Genomic DNA, 20,756 nt, shown 5'->3' on the forward strand with positions numbered 1-20,756 from the left:
ATGTCTAGAAGCTAGAGACTCCAGAGGGAGGTGCACAGCTACAAAGCTTTTGCCATTAAGTGGTAAGAGAAGCTATGGTGTCTGTCTGCCACCCAGTCATCCATGGAAAGAAGAATGGAAATGCAGGTTCACAGAAGTATCACCATCACTCTTACTCATGTTATGTGTGGCAGGCACCACCAATATCCAACTGTCTAGAAAAAAACACACTGTGCTCCTTTTCTCACTCACACTTTTGTGGCCAGATGCATGGGTTTTCCACACTAAGGAATTCTGAAACTTCCTGGAGTTAGCGCAGAGCCCACAGGTTAAGACTGTCCCCAACCTCAGACACCAATGGCATAGTACATCCCCAGGTTACCTACAACTTCTACCTGACTTCTACAAATGGAAGTTCCCATCACCCCCTCTTGGGTTTGATCACTTCCTAGAATGGGTCACTGTACTCAGGGAAACCCTTAGTATTTACTGCCTTATTTTATAATGAAGAATATAATAAAAAAGAATGAATAGCCAGATAAAGTGATATATAGGGTGGGCCCTGGAAGTGTCCCGAGTGTAGGAGTTTCCGTCCTCGTGGAGTTGGGGTGTAGCACCCTCTCAACACCCAGATGTGTTCATCAAATACGTGTCCACATCAAACATGTCTTGGAAGCTCTCCAAATTTTGGAGAGCTTCCAGATATTTATGAAGTCCTCATCATGTAGGCGTGATTGATTATTAATTAATTTTCTAGCCCCTCTCCCTGCTCTGGAAGATGGCAGACAGGACTTAAAGTATCTACCTTCTAATTATGCCTTGGTCTCTCTAGGCCAGATCCCATGTAGGAACTCACCAACAGTTGCCTCATTTGAACAAAAGACATTCTTCTCATCTGGGAAATTCCAAGTGATTCAAGAGTTCTGTGTCCGATACTCCTATTACTCAGGAAATTACAAGGTTTTAGAAACTCTGTGTAAAGTCAATCAGGGTCAAAGATCACATATTAACAAGAACCAGAGGCAGATATAGAGATATATAGAGATATAGAGATATATATATTCTATTATTTCAGACCAATTCCCATTCTCTCACCCTTTATAGCTCAAAGAACCACAATTTTGTTCCAGGAAGAGGAATAGCCCAGATAAATTACATTCACAGCTTCCCTTACTGTTAGAGATGACCATGACAAATCAAAGTTCTGACCAATGAGAAGTAGATAGAAGTCAGCTAGTGATTTGGGGTAAGGTGGAGTCTTCTGATTTCGTGCCTCTCCATGGTTGTTTGCAAGAATATTCATAATTCTTTCTATTGCCGTATCCTTGGAATTGACGTTGCAACTCTTTCTCAAGAGGCAGACTATTTCTCCACCTCTTGACTCTGAGTTTGGTCTGTGACTTGCTTTGGTGAGTGTACAGTAGCCAACAAGAGGCAAATCAAAACAGAAATGTAATTGCATAATGGAGCTTGCCCTTTTTTGCTACTGGAAAGCTGAGACTGCCAAGAGAAGACAGCCTTCTTTGCAAAATTAAACATTTAGATAACAACGGCAACCACGGTGTATGCCTACCTAACATTCTCATACCCATGAAAATGCATTTACTTTCTCCCTGAAAGGGAAGACTCAAAGTCTCACTGGTTGGTACCTCTTCCTCTGGGTACCGTTTATTCCTTGTCTAGTGCAGACACAATCTCATCTAGATATCCAGTAGCCTGGGGACTAAATAAGTAGTTGCAGGGGGGGGGGATGTACATGCACACTCATCACACTCGTATACACTCATGCGCATACACATATCCAAGAAAGGAGGAACCTATAGGCAGCTACTCTAGTCAATTTCTGCAGCTAGTCAGGAGCAGTGACAGATGGTGTGGCAGTGCCCAGCAGAAGCACCAGTGACACCAGGCAGGTATGATGGTGCTGAATGGACATGGTACCATCTAGCAACACCTGGTGCAAAGAAAGGAGAAAAGGAGGGCTGAACAGATTGAAATGGAAGCACATATGAGAACACCCAAGGCTTCTGGAAATTCCAGAGGGAGAGTCTTTGTAGGAGCTGGGTGCCTGCATCTTGCATTTTATGGAAGATGACACTTACAAGATGAGAAAAAGGAAAACACACTCTAAACATATAAAAGATACAGTTATCCCCCCTCCTTAATGTCCTGTTGAGAAGACAATGACTCAATGCACAAAACATCAAAACCCACATAATATGAGATTAAGGATGTTCTGGCTCTATAAGAAGTAGTGAGACAAGGGAAGAAGAGAGGGAGGGAGGAATTGATCTTGGGAGCATCTTTCTAGAAAAGACAACAGATCATCATGGTGTCCAATGGCCTGCACAGTCCCCCTATTGTGTTCTCAGAGGGAACAAAAGCTACTACCAAGGTCCAGAGAAGTTAAACGCCTTGCTCTAAGTCACACGGGTAGCGAGTAGCAGGGCACCCTTCAGTATAGCACCCCACGGCGAACTATAATGGAGTCACTCGTAGGAAACAATTCTTACGCTGGTGTTCCCCTTGCACTTTTCATTCTCCTTGCAGTCAAAGAAAAGAACTACTGTCTATTTTTGATTAAGTCATTTGATTTCCTCGTGCCTTCAATAGGCAAACTTCCCCAACCAGTCATCTGTTCCTCAGCTGAACTTTTCTGCCTAATAATAAGGAAAAAAATAGTTTCTGTTAAAAGTGTATCTTATGTGCTATGTGGTGGAAAGGATACATAAGTGGAAGTCAGGAAACCTGAATCCTTCTCTTGGCTCCTTCAGTGAATATAGGGGTGGAGAGGGTGGGCGAACAAGTCGCTTCATCCCTGTGGGCTTCTGTTGTTTCCTCTGCAAGATGAAGGGTTCAGCTTAGATCAGTGGTTTTCCAGTTGTTTCTTGGCACCCTGAGTACATGGTAGTACCCGAGGAGCAGATAAGGGAAGAGACCCAATAGGAAAGACTTCAGTTACCCCATTCCACCTCAGTTTTATATATTGGGGTTCCTAAGCTAAAAAAATCATCTATAGAATTGCCCAGGCGCCAATAATCTGTCTTTCCAAGGCGTTTGGTTGATGGTGCTAAAGATAGCTCCGTGCCCACTTGCCTCAAGTGAGTAAAATTTTGGATGGACTAAAAATAAAGAATGCTGGTTGGATTTCCAGATTTTTTTCAGAATGGCACAGGGAGAGTAGACTGAGAAAAATGCTTTATGAGTAGGGAATTATTTTGCTTTTCTGCCAAGATTTATTACATAAGCACATTTTGTCCTTAGCAGCACCAACTCCAGTGTGAACACTAACTCACTGTATGTACATCTACCCTGAGGACATGAACTGGAAGATCCATATAGACTGGGGCCATACCATGTCCAGCCTGGAATATTCTAAAAAAAGGTCAGTGGGAAAGATGAGAGAGTCCCATGTTCCTTGTTTGCTCCTCTAGAATCTCAGCTATATGAGGAATTTAGTAACCATATTATAAATACCCTATCACTATGAGGATGGAGACAATTACACTACAAATTAACATTTAAGGAGAAATTTCCAGGCAAGTGAACATACCCACCTTTAGTCCAGAACAGCTGTTAAATGGCCTGTTAATAGAAGAACCATAAGAAAATAGAGATTCTCAAATTGTGTCGCTTGATACTAAAGAAAAATTGTTGCAGCTGCTCAGGCTTTTAGCTACGTGGGACACAAAGTAAAATTTAAGGAATGATATGTGGGAATCAAGATAATTGGTATTTGTTTGTTGACAGATAAGCAAATTGGAAGGTACCATTAGCACTGTCTTCAAGTGAATGAAGAGGTTTTGTGAGTTAAATCCTTTCTGATCGTTTCCTATATTACTATAGGAGCGAGGAGGAAAGGGACTTATATTTAAGAGAAAAGATCCTGATTTGTTAACAGAAGGGAATTGAGATTTTTTTTTTGTAATAAAACACCGAGGCGGCCAAAATAAGGTCACCCTCAGATCCTTTGCCATCTGGCCATCTGTCTTGGACATTTGCCTATTGAAAGGCAAATAGTTGGAAAAAGGGATCTTTATGATCTTTATATCTGTATATGGAGCATGTACAGAAATGCGAGCTGGTAGAACTATTATTAGTATATCACATCTATAAAAGGTTTGATGCTTTTAAAAAATCCTTTTCCTCTACATGATTTCATCTGGGCTGTGGGACAGGCTCAGAGGCAGCGTCTCCACTGAGCAGGGAAAACTGAAACCCAGGGCTTTCAGAAAGACCTGCAGGAAGGAGGAGAAGAACCTTTTCTGCAGCCTCACCGAAGAAGAGAGTGGCCAAGTCAGGGCCAGCCCTGTTCCCCGCTCAGGGATATCCTTGTGGCCCCAGGTTGTGAGAGAGCAGCCAGTGAGGGGGATGAACGAGGGGGACGGGATGAGAGGGATGGGACGCGGGGCTGCAGGTAGCTCTGGGAAGAAGGTGGATCTTCCGGAAGGCACAAGGGGAGGTGGACCAGGGGCATCTTCTAGCCAAGAATGGGCATCCTTACCTCAGAGAATCAAACAGCCTGTGGGACTGGCCCTCGCCTATTAGGAGGCCCACGGGCCCGGGAAAGCTTCCAGGGACAAAAGGCACATAGTCCGAAAGGCCACAGTCTACTTACTCATGATAAGAGTGAGGATCCCTTGCCCCAGTGATTGGAATGCTCATGTCCACACAGGGCTGATGACTGGGTGTGAACGAGTAGACACTGGAGACAAGTTGCTGGGGCCACCAGGCTGGGAAGGGGACCTGGGCCGGACCATGATGCAAATTAGTATAAAACCCCTTCTTCCCTGAGGCTCAAATCCATTCTCAGCACTGCCCATATTCCATTCCTAGAATCAAGGTGTCTGTCACTGAACTATTTATAAGAAGGGTGTTTGGTGACCACAGAATGGGTTCAAGCTTGGAGAAATATTCCACAGAAAACCCTGTGAAATGTATCTACATCCCAGCTCTACCAGCATCCCTCAGATGCCGCATCCCTCCACCATCCCCACACCCCCAAGTGCTGAATGTACCAGACAATTCTACCTTTTGTTTGTTTTAAATATTTTATTTATTCATTCATGACAGACACACAGAGAGAGACAGAGACCTAGGCAGAGGAGAAGCAGACAGCCCATGGGGAGCCCGATGTGGGACTCGATCCCAGGACTCTAGGATCACCACCTGAGCTGAAGGCAGATGCTCAACCACTGAACCACCCAGGTACCCTAATTCTGCACTTTGAATCACAAATTTTAACGGAGACCATACCACTCTCCCACATCCAATGGCCCATTCTTTCTTTAAGCACATTAACATTATTCTGATTCCTGTTCCAGGGATTTGATGACCTTATTGGTGCCATTCTCAGTTTTAAGGGGACGATAAGTGACAGCAGTGTGTCCAGATATGAGGGAAGGGGCCCTTGATCTGGCTGGATCGAGTATTGGAGACAAACAACAATAATAAATGTTCCTCAACATCCGATCTTCTTCCTGGTATGTTCATTTTCCTGCAAACAAGACAAGGGCCACGTTACCGGAGAGCTTCCCTGCCACCCAGCTCCCATCCTCTTCACCAGCACCACACTTCTCCCAGTGGCTTCAGGGCTCATGAGGTGTGGACACAGTTCTATCTTCTCCTCTCTCCATTGCCACTCACAGCTCACTTTGTCTGACCCGGCGTTGACCTTGACGTGACTACTTTGGGCCTCACTTTACCTTCTGTGGGAGGAGGTCTTAGATGGAGAATCTCAGAAATCTTTGCCAACTCTCCATTTTCAGACGGATTCCCTCAGGAAAAAAAAAAAAAAAAAAAAAAGAATCTCAAATTAAGTAAATTAGCATTGGTTCCTGTTTCTGTTCTTTCTCTTTATTCTGTCACTGCCAAGTCATTTTCTAGGTATTTGAAACTGAGTGAAAAGGTTTCCCCGTGGGTTTAATTTCAGTTGCTCTCTGTGTAATTTTCATTATGCTCTTACCCAGGGATAAGTCTCTGCAGCCAGCCCCCAGGCACAAGTGTCCTTTTAATTCTCAGGAGCTTGGCAACCCACGTAAAAGTACTCTAATTAAAAATGTGCATTTTGAAAAAAACGTTGAAGTCACACCCTCAGATGGTGGAAGAAAGGATCTCTGTTAAACTCTCCAAAAAAATAAAAAATAAAAAATAAAATAAACTCTCCACAGACAGGGGAAGGCATTTCACTGTCAGAGATTGTCTATCTACCATGTCGGAATCCACCCCATACATGGGAGTTTTGGAGTATTAGCCCCATGAGTTTTAAGTACTAACCTCCATCTGTAATCTGTTAGATCCTTCATGAAGGGGTTCGAGTGTGTAAACACCTCCTGAAGACCTACTGTGTGCCCAGCCCCAGTCACTGGGGAGCACTGAGTATAGTGCAGAGGTTCAGGGCACAGGCTCTGGGTGAGCAAGATATAGTTTAGGCCTAAGTCCTAGAGTATACTAACTCCATGACCTCTTTGAGTGTCAGTATCCTCAACAACATTGATGGCACCTGCTACATGGGGTTTTAACGGGAGTCAGTGGAGGTAATGCATATGCAAAGCACCAGGCACAAAATCTAGCCCCTAATAAGTCTTTAATCAATAATATCTAAAATTACACTCAGAAAAAGGAAAACAGATTCATCCATCCAACAGGCATTAGCCATGCACCTTTTATGTTCCAGGCACTGTTCTAGGATTCTGGATATGTGTTGGTAAACGAAGCAGGTAAGAGTGGCTGTTCTTGTGGGATTTGCGTCTGGTGGGAGCTTATATACATATAAAGTAACATGCCTATAAATATACAGTGACATGTTGTGGTAGATGCTATGGAGGAAATGAACTGGTGCCTTAAAATGCTACCTATCTACATAGATAGAACCAGGTGGATGTGCAAGAGAAGAAAGGGGGTTCACAGCATTGGAACTACTGTGCTCCTGAGCGGTGAGGTGATTGGGCAGTCTTCATGGGAGAGAGGAGCCCAGAAGAAGGAAATACACTTAGAAGAAACTTGATTTTTATTCCATTATTGAATCACAATATTTTAAAGTTTGAGTGTTTATCAAAAATTATCCAGCCCTGGGGCGCTTGGGTGGCTCAGTCAGTTAGGAGTCTGACTCTTGATTTCGGCTGAGATCATGATCTCAGGGTCATGAGATTGAGCCCTACATCGGGTTCCATGCATATTGCAGTCTGCTTGAGATTCTCTCTCTTTCTCTCCCTCTGCTGCTCCCTGAGAGGAGCCTGCTTCTCCCTCTGCCTATGTCTCTGCCTCTCTCTGTGTGTCTCTCATGAAAGAGTAAATAATAACTTAATTATTTATTTATTTATTTATTTATTTATTTATTTATTTATTTATAACAGAACACCCAGGATTTTGTAAAAGGTTATTAAAAGTAGTACCTATATACCTTCTTCTTCCATCATTAATTCAAATCCCTTTTTCTTGAAATTTCTGGGGGAAAAAGGGATGGGGCTGAGATCCTCTGAGAATCCTGCAAATATGCTCTTTATGTTAATGCTTTTTAAAAAATTCCAGTGAGATTAACATACAGTGTCATGTTAGCTTCAGGTGTATAGTATAGTGACTCAACACTTCCATGTATTACTCATTGCCCATTAAGATAAGTGTACTTTTAATCTCCTTCACCTAGTTCACCCATACTCCTCACCCCACCTCCCCTGTGGTAATCATCTGTTTGTTCTCTGTAGTTAAGAGTCTGTTTCTTATTTGTCCCCCCCTTTTTCCTTTGGTTTATTTGTTTTGTTTCTTAAATTCCACATATAAGTGAGGTCATATGGTATTTTTTTCCTCTCACTGGCTTATTTCACTTGGTATTATACTCTCTAGATCCATCCATGTTATTGCAAATGGTGAGATTTCATTCGTTTTTATGCCTGAATAATATTCTACTGTATATGTACATCACTTCTTCATCCATTCATCTACTGATAAAGACTTTGGTTGCTTCCATAGTTCGCTATCATAAATAATGCTGCTATAAACATAAGTGTGCATGTATCCCTTTGAATTGGTGTTTTCATATTCTTTAGGTAAATTCCCAGCAGTGCAATTGCTGGAAACTCCATACTATTTTCTACAGTGACTGCACCAGTTTGCATTCCCAACAACAGTGCATGAAGATTCCTTTTTCTCCATATCCTCCCCAACACTTGTTGTTTCTGGGGTTTTTGATTTCAGTCATTTTGACAGGTGTGAGATGATATCTCATTGTGGTTTTGATTTGCATTTCCCTGATGATGAGTGATGTTGAGCATCTTTTCATATGTCTGTTGGACATCTGTATGTCTTCTTTGGAGGAATGTCTATTCATGTCTACTGCACATTTTCAAATTGGATTGCTTGCTTTTTTGTTGTTGACTTGTGTAAGTTCTTTATATATTTTAGATTTTAACTCTTATTGGATATGTCATTTGCAAATACCTTCTCCCATTCAGTAGGCTGCTATTAGTCTTGTTGGTTGTTTGAGGATCCTGCTAATCTTATGCTATTTAAACTTGGGTAAATTTCTACTTCCTTCATCAATACTCACTTCCCTTTAAGAGTACTCCTCTCTTTGGCACTCGGGTTATGTTAGAATCATGTTCTCATCAAATTCCAAGAGCAACTGCTCTGAGGCCCAGAGCTTGAGCCTGGCTATGCAGGTCTAGGATACTACTAGCCGAACCAGCCTATGTACCACTTCACAGTGGGGCACTGTGCTAACCCATGAGTGCTCTCCAACCTCAAGTCTGAACGGGTTCTCATCATGAAGGTCAGAGACCAGCAGCTTTCATTGTCACCCAGATGTGAAGCAGAAATGTGTAAGATTCCAGCCGGCCATGAGTGAGGTAGATACTTCTAATGGAAACAAAATGGGCTTGGATGGATCTAGGTTCAAATCCAGCTCTGCCACTTATTAGTTTTGTAACCTTGAGCAAGCTACTTATCTCTGAGATACACAGTTTTTGTAAGTACAATACAAAGGGATTAGACCCAACTGTCAGGATTGTTGTGAGGCACTTAAGTAGATATCTAAGATGGTACCTGGCACCTGGCACACGGCACTCAATAAATACACATTCCCTTTATTTATTTGATAAGCATGAATTGGGGCTTTAAAAATTTTAACTCCATCCTTTTCTCTCTTCCCAGTGAGGAAGAATGCACTACTGACAGCAAGGGGTCAGGCATTCCATATGGTATTGGGCTGTACCATAGACCTTTGGAAATAGGAATAGCTTGTCTTGCCTGAAAATCATCCACCCAGTCTTTCAAGCAGGAACCTGGGTGTTTTCCTAGATAGTGGTTGCTCCCCATATTGTGGTAATTAATAATATTGATAATTGCATTATATACATCCACTGGCCACTTACTCTCTAGCATCATCTCTTACTGTAGCTTTTTAACTCATTTTCTTTACAGTGGGCATGTACTTGGTTCAAGTCAGTCATATAAAGTAACTTGTAGTTCCCAGAGGTCCCACTATTTTGTGCCACAGGCCACACTTCTCTTCTTTACCTACACTGCCATTCTTCCTGTGTTTGCCTGGCAATAGTCTTTTAAATCTCGTATTAGTCATTACTTCTTCTTAGCCTTCCCTGACCTTCTGAATACTATAGGCAGCTCCCTCCTGTAGGTGCCTCTGTACCCTGTCCATGGCCAAGCTATAGAGTTTTGTAAGTGCAGGAACTGTGTCTTACTCAACTTTGTACCTCTGGCAACTAGCCTAGTGTCCCATAGTAAGGAAGGAAGGCTGAAGGAAGGAAGAAAAAAGAGGGATAAGGAAGGAGGAAAATAGAAAAGGAAGGAAGGGAAGGAAAAAGGAAAGAAGAAAGGGAAGAGGGAAGGAAGAAAGGAGGGAGGGAGGGAGGGAGGGTAATTAGCCAATGGTAACATTAATCATCAAGTAATTAGCCAATGGTAACATTAAGGCAATTTTTCTCACTTCTGGTCACTGTTGCTAGCTCTCACTGTCCCTGCCAAGTGAAAACTGTTGTGTGAAGGGCAAATGCCGGACTCAAAATGGTTGTGATAGTTTGATAGTAAATGGCCATTCTTCAGGTGTTAGAAGGTAGATGTTCTCCTCTAAATGAAACTCTTTGTCCTCTCTTATTCTCCTGAAAACTAAACAAGACAGAACATTCTTAGAGCTGGAGGCAGGACTGATGAGCTTGGATATCTGGATCAAGTGCCAACTTCACTAGCCTGGGGGCACCGTGGCTCACAATGCTATTGAAAAGAGGCAGGGGCAGCAGGGAAGGATGGGTGCTGGCTTCTGAAGGAAAAAAATGTACCAGGCAGGGCTTCTTGGAGTGTAGGCCACTGTGATCTGGGATCCCTATTTCCCTGTACTACCATTAAATGTATCTGGCCTCCATTCCTGAGGTCATCTACCTGGCATCCAACATCCCTTCATTAAACTGGAGAGACCAGTGGGGAGTGGTAGGAATGAGGTGAAGGTAAAAGCACACTGAAAGAAGAGAGCTTTCATCCATCCATCCAACCAACAATCCATCCATCCATCCAACTATCCATCCTACAAATGTTCCTTTAGTGACTCATGTATGTTGGAGATGCACTGATGAAAGACAAAGGCTTCAAAGTTTCTCCCCAGCTCTGTGTTTCAAGTTCTCATCTAAATGAGACATTTGGATACTTTAAAGTCATTGTTCCCCATGACCCCAATTCATATTTCAATGAATTCTCCTCTCTCTAAAAATAAGCAAACCCACACAGTTTCACATGTTATTTCAAGAGACTCATAGACACACTGAAGCCCATTCATGAATACCAGGTTGAAGACCTTTCAGGACTACAATATTTTTCCAGTGTCTTCCTGCCCAAAATTCACTTCTTGATTCTATCATATAGCTGCCCCAACAGAGGCTCCTTTTAAACATGGTACTTTCTAACCTTAAACAAAGGTTTCAGTCTTTGACTGAGAGGCAAGCACTTGACTTGAAAGTAAAATAAGGGAACCAGGACAGTGGAGAAGGAGGAGTACCAAGTACCATGGCCTGCCCAGCTTCTCACCTTTCCCGCCCACCCCAGGCTTGCCTATGGGTCATAGGACAAGACGTCCTATGTCTGTAACTCACTTGACTTAACAGTGAGCTGATTTGGCTACTGATTTTTCTCTGACTGTCATAGCTCAGTTTTTAGTGTCTGGAATTCTGCCTCAGGGATTCAGGTTTTGCTATTCCTGGCTTCATCAAGCTTCCCAGGGCTCTTTGTCTTCCCACCCAGACCGATTCTTCCCTTTGCTTCCCCACTGTTCACCCAGATCTCAGACTTTGGCTAAAGGCACCCAGAGCCTGGCCTGAGCATCCATCCCTTCAGGGCTTGATCCCCTGATTGCAGACCAGCAGAAATCCCTACACCCTGATGCCAGTTGCTAATGCAGCAAGACCCAAGCTACCTAAGCGCCAGGTTCCTCCAACATGTTCCGCATTCATGCTTCTCTGTCTGAAATGTTTCCCTCTGTCATGCCATCCCTGACCATCCTGTCTCCTGCCATCTCCATCCAGAACCTTTGCAGGTCAAACAATAAATGAAGGGTGGAAACAGGACTGAACAGTGTGGTGCCTAGGGCATGAAATTTAGGAGGCGCTCTCAGTGAACTTTGAACTTGCATGGCCAAGAGAGGAAGCTGCTCCTTAAACTTTGTATCCTAAACACTTCTCTTGCCATGTCTCGATCCCAATCCTGATGAGGTCTCCTAAACCTGGACTAGACTTAAGGTACTCTCTACTAGAGTTTCTTTAATTTCTGGAAAAGAAATATTACTTAATTGTATATAAGGTATTCTTCTGCCAAGGAGATCGGAATTCATGGGGAGGAGGAAAGTACTTTCTATCAAGTGCAGCAAGGTTCATGGCTGGTGATTAATCTCTACATGAAAGATGGCAATTTTAAAACTGATGTGAGTAATCACACCTTTTCTTTCCATAGTAGTTTAGCATTTCCTGCTATAATAATTCAGGCCCTCATACTTCATTCAAGGAAGCAGAAGTGTCAGCACACTATTAGTTTTCTCTACGTTGATCCATTTGTTTCCTCGTAACCTTACCCCGAATCTGCCATCATGCTGGCGTACAGTAGTGATTCATGATGGACAAAGACTGAGGCTCTAAAGGGCATCGCCAGGAAGGACCTCCACACAGAGAATGATTCCTCAACACAGTGACAGCTCAATGAATGACCCAGCGACGCAATCACGAGCCTCTTGAGCTGTGAGGTCCCTTGCTCTTGGATTTTCAAGGCCATCGTCTACAGAAAGGCAGGAAGAAAGGAAAAGTCTCTGAACCAAGGGTCAGGTCTCTTGGGTCCTAACCCCAGTTCTGTTGTATAAGTTTGCTAAACTTCTTGGCTTCTCTGGGCTTTCATTTCCTCATCTGCACAAAGAGAAGGCTGGCTGAGAGCTAGATCAACAAAGGCAGCTTCAGCTGGAAAATGCTATGGTGCTACTTGGTGCAAATCTCAGGGTTTAAAGCTATTTTGAAGAGTTCTTGGAACTCTTTGCTGTCTCTGTTCTCTGAAAGACTCTGACAACAGTGGCGAGGGTCTAAGGTTCACACCCACATTGCCATTCTGGTTTGCCAAGATGGTTGACAAATGTGGAAACAAGGTCAGCTACACCTTTGTCTTGTGACCTGGACTTTAAGCCTTTCCTTGGCCCCGTAGGGGTGCCTTCAGGACGTTCATGCCAGCCTCTCCTTCGCGGAGCTGCCAACTCATGCCTCCCTAAAGGAGGCCTCTAAACAGCCCACCAGCACCATCTCCTTCCCACTAGGGCTTCTGACTCATAGCTGCAGTGTAGCGTGTGGCACCCTCAGACAAGAATACATCTCGCAAACTGCACTGGGGGCTGCCTCTCTGGGCTGCACCTTCTGGATACCAGAACCAAGATGACAACCCGAGTCGAATTCTTCACAGATTGGAGAGCATCTAATTATACCTGGAAGAGCTTTTTAATTCAGAGGGTTTTTAAAATATGCATCTATTTTATATGTATATATGTATATACATCTCGTAATAGTCAAACAGGACTAATACTAGCAGTGTTGCCTCGACTCTGTCAGTGTGATTGGTTCACTCATATCTGAGTGTCTACATACCATTAAGGTTAAACTTTGACTCTGAAGAATATATTAAGAATAACGTCTGACGCTTTTCTCTGAACATGATTTTTCTAAAGACTTTTGGGAAACAACAAAGCAAGATAGGAGTGGGGAGCAAATAGGTTTTCTCCTACCTACTGACACCAATCAATTTAGGGTGGATCCCTCTTGGCTATGTTGGAAAGGATCATGAGACAGCAACTTGGCAAGAAGGAGCATCTCATGGGCAAGCAAGTCTGCTCTGAGTAAGGAGGAAGCTGGGCAGCATATGTGCCATTTATGTGGCATCCTTGCATGACCTTTCCAGCTGCTGCTTACCTCATCCTTCTGGTTGACACCAGGGGGCAAGGCATGATGCTCAATGAACCTAAGTGTTGTCCATGATGGAGGAACGTTACACAAGGTATGATCATTTCAGTGATAAGCATCAAATTAGGGAATACGTCATTAGAGCCTTAATTCTGGAGCCTTGCTTCCAGATCAACATACCTGGTAAATCCAGTTGAAACTAAAGTCATTTTAGAAAGGGAGTTAAAACATGTAATTGGGACTTCCTAATGACGACAAGAAAGTTAACAGAGAAGGAAATGGAGAGCCCAAACAATCTGTTACACAATTATGATGCAAATAACTGTATATGTGGCAAGTAACAGGTAATCTCTTATAGGATCCTAATACTAACCTCCATTTACTCCTTACTAAGAGAATGACACGCTCTTAGCCAGGCAGGACTACAGTGAATCTCCCTAATTCTGTGTGTACCCTATATGGATTTCATTATCCTCTCCCTCTTTGCCTCACAGAACTTTCCCCATGTCTCTTCATGCCAGAGTGGGCTCTTCCTTCCATAAGGGCCCAGAGCATCCCAAATGCTAAAAACTCTGTTTCTCCATCTGCTCTTGCTTTGGACTTTAAAGAGTCATCAATTATATTCCTATAGCTTTAGATATCTGTCTTTTTAATTGATAGTTGTTTGAAATTTAAAGTTTCTTTTGCCTCTGATACAGAAAAATATTTCTTTTCCATTCGCCCCTCTAACTCCCCCAAATCTTGGGACTCTTTTCACCTTGTACATCATGGGGCTTAGCTCTCTGTCTCTTTGCTCTGATCATTGAGTGACTGGCTTATGGTGCAGCTCTAGGAGGGATTTCCCTGGGTGAGAGAGAACATATTTTAAGTTGAATAGAAGTCAAACAAGAATTCCAAAATTTATAGATTCAACAATATTTTCTGGGGGTCGACATCAAATGCTCTGTTCTCTCTGACACACAGTGACAGGTTCAACTATAGGGAACACTGAAGTCCTCACAGTTCTCTTGGTCTCACTTTTATGGACAAAGTGGGACAGAAGCCTAAGTAGAGGTGATAGGTTGCTCTGCCTGGGGAGGACAATCAATCCCCAGTCTTGACCTGTCCCTTAATTGGGCTTGTTTCAGGCTGCAAGAAATGGATGCAGGCTCACATGAGGAAGTACGAGAGAACAGGAATATATTTCAGCAAGCTTCATGGAAAACAAAATGCTTGTTGAATATTCAAAACATTTCTAGCAACTTGGAACCTTCGTGCCCACTCAGACTCTGCTGCATGTTGATACTCGTTAGCTGGCGGTGCACTGTCTGCTTTCCTAGGTGGCAGTGGCACCAGCACTAATGCAATTCCCCAGCTACCCTCGTCCTGTTGTTTTCCTATCTCCTCGTGCTTTCTCTGGAATGCATCTCTTTCACACCTTGCTCAGTGGTGTCACAGAAATAGCACCTGGGGGACGATGCTCTATAAACCCAAAGGCTGGGATTTCCTAGCTTTAACCCCCTTCCTGAGAATATTTGCTTGCTATTTTCTTCCTATTCTCTTCTTTGTCTTTGTTCCCTGCTTTGGTTTATTTAATCTCACTTTCCTTTCAGCTTGGATTAGTCAGTGCTTTCTCCTCTATACTAAACTGATTAGTCATGAAATGAAGGTAACATCACCTGTGAACTCTATTATTGAACACCATTCTGAGTGCATTGGGGGTGAAACTGCATAAAATATGGCCCTCGCTTCCACTGTTGGCCCCTCCAAGAGCCTCTCATCTGTGAAGCAACAGGGAATGATACAGAATGATACATTTAAGAACAGGCACAAATACTCTGCACCATGCCTGGCACATTTTAGATGTTGCAGGACCCATATCTGGTGGATCAAACAGATGAAAGCTTGACCCTGTGGTTAAGCATGTAGGGGCTACGGAAACTCAGACAAAGTGTGATGATATAGGTTGGAGAAGTCAGAGAGAATTCCAGTAAAAGGCAGGACAGGGAGGAGCTGGAAGGTGTGTTAGGACATACCTAAGCAGTCTGACGTAGGGGAGGAGTAATAGGCTCAATGGGAGCCCTCGGTCCTCTGGATGAGAGCTGCTTCTTTGAGTTAGCTATTATGGTGATGACTGCTACTGTCATTATGGCTAAATTTTCTCTAAATAGAAATCTATAATGATCCCAATGAGCACTAAAGAGCGGCTTAGTCATCACGGCCACCAAATGTCGTCACATACATTAAGTGCACCTATGTGTCCAGAAATGTCCCAGCCAACTCTGTTAAGTGCACAACCTCTGGTTAGCTCCCATCATGTGGGCTCTGGGATTTGAAAGTAGACATACAAAGGAAGCAATCTGACCTCGGAATAAAAGGAAAATTTACTCTCTACCTCTCTCTAAATTGGATTTTTGCTGTTACGTATTGTAGACTTTTAGATATGAAATGACATTTCGTTCATTTGACAAATAATTACATAGTATTCATAAGCCAGTGGGGCATAAAGCAGTGAGAAGAGGGAGGTAAAATTAATAAGTAATTACAATTAATTATCTAATTATAATTGTGCTAAGTGCACAAAGGAACAGGGCAGGGTGCTAAGGAGCATAGACTAAGGGACCTGACCTAGTTTGGAGCCAAGAAGGTTTCCTTAAGTACTTGATTATTTAGAAGGATGAAGAAGAGCTGGGCAAACAGTTGGGTGAGGATGATCTGGGATTAAACTGAGAAAAGACCCACTTTTCCCTTGCCTTGAAGTGCATACTTTGCTAAGTAACAACTTCCTGTACAGACTCTTTGAGCTGTGTTCGACCGTCAAGAGGTTGGCTAAGCAGATGGTATTGTGACCACAGCAGCTGCTCCTGACGTGAGAGGCAATACAGCAACTCAGTATCTCTGTGCCCCACCTTATGCTTTTGCTTTGACTCTTAGAGATCAATGGCGTGAAACACGGACGTTCACGGACACACACAGCATGGAGGCAGCAGGTATTCGCATGTCCTCTAGAGCTATGTTTGCAATCTTTGCATGCTCGAGCTTCCATGCTCCGAGTTTCTCACAGCAACCTCACCTCCTGCCTCGCTAGCACCCCAGGCCCCCAGGCCCCCCTGACCTCTCCTTCTGAGCAGCTTCATGCCAACTTTCCCCCTCCACTCCCAGAGCTCTGACTTCCACACGTGGACACTGAGATCATTGGTGCTTATGCTTCCCTCTAAAATGTGCCGAAGCTAATGGAGCCGATCTTAACAGTATTTCTACCCTGTCAAAGCTGGGGCTTGACCATGAACAGAGATGCTTTGGTAGCAGCCATCTGGAACTTGAACTTCAGAAGAATTGAGAGAAACCAAGAGGTCTGAAGTGAATTTATAATCAGCTTTCTGAGAACAAAGGGATGAAGGTTGCTTCTGAACTGGCTCTGCCCCAGCCTTTACAAGCCCCATTCTGGGGGTGTTGGGCTGTGGCTGACACAGCCTAGAACTGCGGCAGGGGGCACGTAGTGAGTGGGAGTCAGGGAAATTTTGTCACAGTTGTTCTCTCAGGCTTGGCTCCCCTACCACCTCCTTCAGGAAGCCTTCTCTGGTTTTCTCAGGGCAGAGTCAGCTGTTCCTTCTCTGTCCTCACAGTATGTCGGCTATTGTATTGCAGTCTGCACTGGTGTGCCTACCTTTAAGTTCAGGAGAGACCACATCGAATTTACTCCCTTATCTCCACAGCCTGGCACAGCATCCGGCACAATGGCAACCCCTCAATGAACGTGTGGGGAACGCGCAAGAAACTTCCATCTCTGATGCTGAGCAAAACAGGAAAAAGAGGAAATCCTTCCTGAGTGGTGGTCTGATGGCAAAATGACCCCAGAACCAACAGATAGGGCCGGACTAACAGGGATGGGGGCTCCTGAGGAGGCAGGAGCGGCTGCAGCTGGCCACAATGTGGGAGGTGTGTGACCTCCGCACTACAGCGCTCCCACAGCACCCGGCCAGCAAGGGCAAGATCAATAGAAGGCTCTGGAGTCGATGTCACATCACCTCAGGGACATCTGCCTGTAGCCCGACCCTTACACAGTGACAGGGCCGCCCTTTTAGACTTGACCCTCTCTCCATCTTTTTGCATTGAGAGGGTCGGTATTATGGACACTCATAACTATTGACTGACTTACCCCCACCAACCCCCAGGCCTTTTCACTTGGCTCCCCCATCTGTGAGCTCAGCTTACAGGAACTGTGCCCACCCCACGCCCAGCCCCCTTTGTGGGCCTGCAGCACCCTGGGGGGCCTCCAGCTGTGTGGGTGTTGCTCTTCCCTTGTGAGCTCCCTGGGACAGGAAACATGGCTCATCCTGAGGCTTGGTGCCTGTCACACATGCCCGTTGGACAGTCGCTGAAAGAATGGGGGGATGGTTTGTGGATTCTTCCTTATGTCAGACCCGAGCTCACAGCGCCAGGCGCAACACAGCACGGTCACGGCCTCCGACGACCACAAAGAGAAGCAGGTAGGGTCAAAAAGGAGAGCATTTTACATTCTCTCTTTCAAACATCGGGGGACAGGAAAAATATAACTTCTAGGTGTTTGTAGAGTCCCCCTGCGTGGGGGAAAAAAAGCTAAGAGAGCTACACTGCTCTGTAAGACTTCAAGAGATGTCCTTGCTCCAGGATTGCGTGTTGCCAAGACACTTAGCTTGCCGGGCAGTACTCTTCACCCAAAAGCTTTCTCAGGTATGTCAGGGGACTCAGATGCCAGAGAGAAATCCGTGGGTGCCCCAGCCATAGATCCCCGAAGCTGCAGGGCTGCGGACTCCCCACCATCATCTCTGCCAGGGAATGGGCAGAGGCCCAGGGGTGAGTGGCGGAGGCAGCGCGCAGAGCTGGGATGGGGGCCCAGAGGCAGCTCGGAAGTCAGCCTCGGCCCAACCCTCACCCAGAGTGGAAGAAAGGAAGCCTGCTCCCTCTGCCCTTCCTTCTCTTAGTCCAGTGGAGATTAACAAGGTTTGATATGACTCATTCTGTGAGTCAGACAGGGGAGGAAAAACAAGGACGTCAAAGTCTAAATTTCAGATGTGTAAAGATTTAGCAGTCTGATCTGTGACCAAAATTGTTGATTTGAAGAACTGGAAAGAAACTGCAAAGTTCTCTCTCCTTCCACTGTCAGAGGGCTGTGCCCTCTGTGGACCTGCTGAGCAGTGGCCTGCTGGGGAGGAGGGCCAATCGAGAGCACGATTCAGTAGAGGAAGTATCCGGGAGAAATGATCTTCTGTGGCCCAATCGAGAGCACAATTCAGTAGAGGAAGTATCCGGGAGAAATGATCTTCTGTGGCCTACAACTCAGCTGTGAAGTCTCTGCTGTTCTTCTGGGATCCCCTTCGGATACCCCCGCCTTTTTTTTTCTCTCTCTCTCTTCAAGCAATAGTGGGCCCTATATCCATTTCCAGGTGTGGCTTGTGTTCTCGAATTCTGCCTCCCTTGTTTTGTGGTTCTCAGACTTGGCAGTACGTTGGAATCCTCTGGAGAGACTAAGACCTATCGTGCCCAGTCTTACTGCCAGGGCCTGGGCATCTAGAACTTTACAAGCTCTCCAGGTGATTCTAATGTGCAGCCAAGCTTCTACATCATGTCTCTCATCCAGTGCATCAACTCTCCATGAGAATTTGCATGGCAGTGTTTTATCTGTAATAGTCTAATGACATGCTCTGTCTCGAGTTTTAAAATTTCTTGCTTTGGGGAGATAGTTCCACGCACTGTGAAGCATTCTGAAGTCGACTGCATCAGTGCTAAAGATAAATGAGTTATGGTTGACTTAGGATATTTTAGGTCTGGAAGCAGAGTGTAGGGTATAGGGCGGCATACTCCTTTTATAGCTTTCTTCTCTTAAGTATCAATTTTCCCCTCTGATTCTTCTTCCCTAACTCCCAAATGCCAGGGAGCCAGAGCCTACTCTAACAGGTCCCTCACAGCTTCCCTTCCCAGCTGCTTGCTCTTCTTATAACCCAGAAGGAAGGCTTGGTGGGATATCCCACCAGGGACTCCAATCTCATGATGCAGAAGAGTGCCAGTTGCTCGACGGTCTCTAGTCCTAGAGCAGCAGTAGGTTTGGGGGTGGGGGGGACACTGCTGTGTGGGACTCAGATCCCACAGGTTGGGGGTAGAGAAGCAGTTCCCAGGCTTTTTGGTCTTAAGATTCCTTTACAGTCCTCAAGATTATTGAGGACCCCCACAAGCTTTTGGTTTTATGTGCATTATACATCTATTAATACTGACAGTATTAGAAATGAAAACTGAGAAATTAAAAAATTTATATAATAATTTACCTAAAAATAGCAATAGCAAGCCCATTCCAAGTTAGCATAGATCATATATTTTCTGAAAAATAGCTATTTTTTTTTTCCCAAACAAAAAACATGTAGTGAGAAGAGTGGCATTGTTCCACTTTCTGCAAATCTTTTATGTCTGGCTTAATAGAAGACAGCTGGGTTCTCATAGCTTCTCCTGTATTCAGCCTGTTTTGATTCACACATTATGCAGCAGCCTCTGGCAAATGATACTGGAAATTGATGAGAGAATGAGAATAAAAAAGGCAAACAATGTCTTTATATTATGAAAATTGTTTAGACCTAGCAGGTCCCCTAAAAGAGTCTCAGGGACCTCCATGGGTATTTGAGCCACATGTAGAGGACTATTGGTGTAGACAAGCACCTACGGTCAAGCAAGCCAGTGCTGAGAGGTGATAAAACAGTGCACTGGGCAGAAATGAACAATGACCTGGTGCCTGAGTGCACATCTCAGAGGACTTGCAACATACAAAAAAAACAAAGTAACACCCGATTTGACCAAATGCAAGTTACAATGGTTCCTGTCACCTATGTCTTTCTTGTCAATGTTTACATTTCTGTGCATCATACTCTATTTCGTGTTAACTTGGGTGCAAAGTCAGTTTGTTGTTTGTTGGGCATGTTGAACAGCGTGATACTGAGGAAGGAGGGCTGGAACAGATGTTCTGGAAGTCCTGCTGTCCCGGCCCTGCCACTGGCTATGCAAACAGAGGTAAACAGTTTTGGGTTCTGTTTCCATCTCTGTAGCAAGTTAAATAGTTAGCTTCCAAAAACCTTGTCTAGTTTACAACATCCTCTGGTTGCCTGTTTACAACTTTCAAAAAAGGTTGGGGAGGGTCACGGCATTCTTGAAAACATTTTGGCTGAATTAAGGAAGTAAATACTTAATTAGATGATAAAAAAAATAAGAGGGCGCCTGGGTGGCTCAGTTGGTTAAGTGTCTGCCTTTGGCTCAGGTTATGATCCCGGAGTCTCCGGATCAAGCCCCGTGTTGGGCTCCCTGCTTGGCGGGGAGCCTGCTTCTCTCTCTACCACTTTCCCCTGCTCCTGT

The 20,756-nt window shown here is 44.4% G+C and overlaps 1 protein-coding gene across 4 annotated transcripts in view; it reads right to left on the reverse strand.

The window, feature by feature from the left end:
• Positions 1–5,051: 5,051 nt before the first annotated feature.
• LOC144284463 (uncharacterized) overlaps positions 5,052–20,756 on the reverse strand; it is a 208,203-nt gene continuing 192,498 nt past the window's right edge. The window contains exons 7-10 of one of the 4 annotated variants that reach the window (XR_013352870.1): positions 17,050–17,175; positions 12,044–12,243; positions 5,685–5,756; positions 5,052–5,476 (exon numbers count right to left, since the gene is read on the reverse strand). Coding sequence is in view for 2 of the 4 variants with exons in the window: in XM_077849001.1 (XP_077705127.1) it covers positions 17,087–17,175 (89 nt within the window). In the remaining 2 variants the exon portion in view is untranslated. The other 3 variants (XR_013352871.1, XM_077849002.1, XM_077849001.1) reach the window with 3 other exon arrangements.

Source organism: Canis aureus, chromosome 15 (assembly GCF_053574225.1).
Source record: "Canis aureus isolate CA01 chromosome 15, VMU_Caureus_v.1.0, whole genome shotgun sequence".
NCBI lineage: Eukaryota > Metazoa > Chordata > Mammalia > Carnivora > Canidae > Canis > Canis aureus.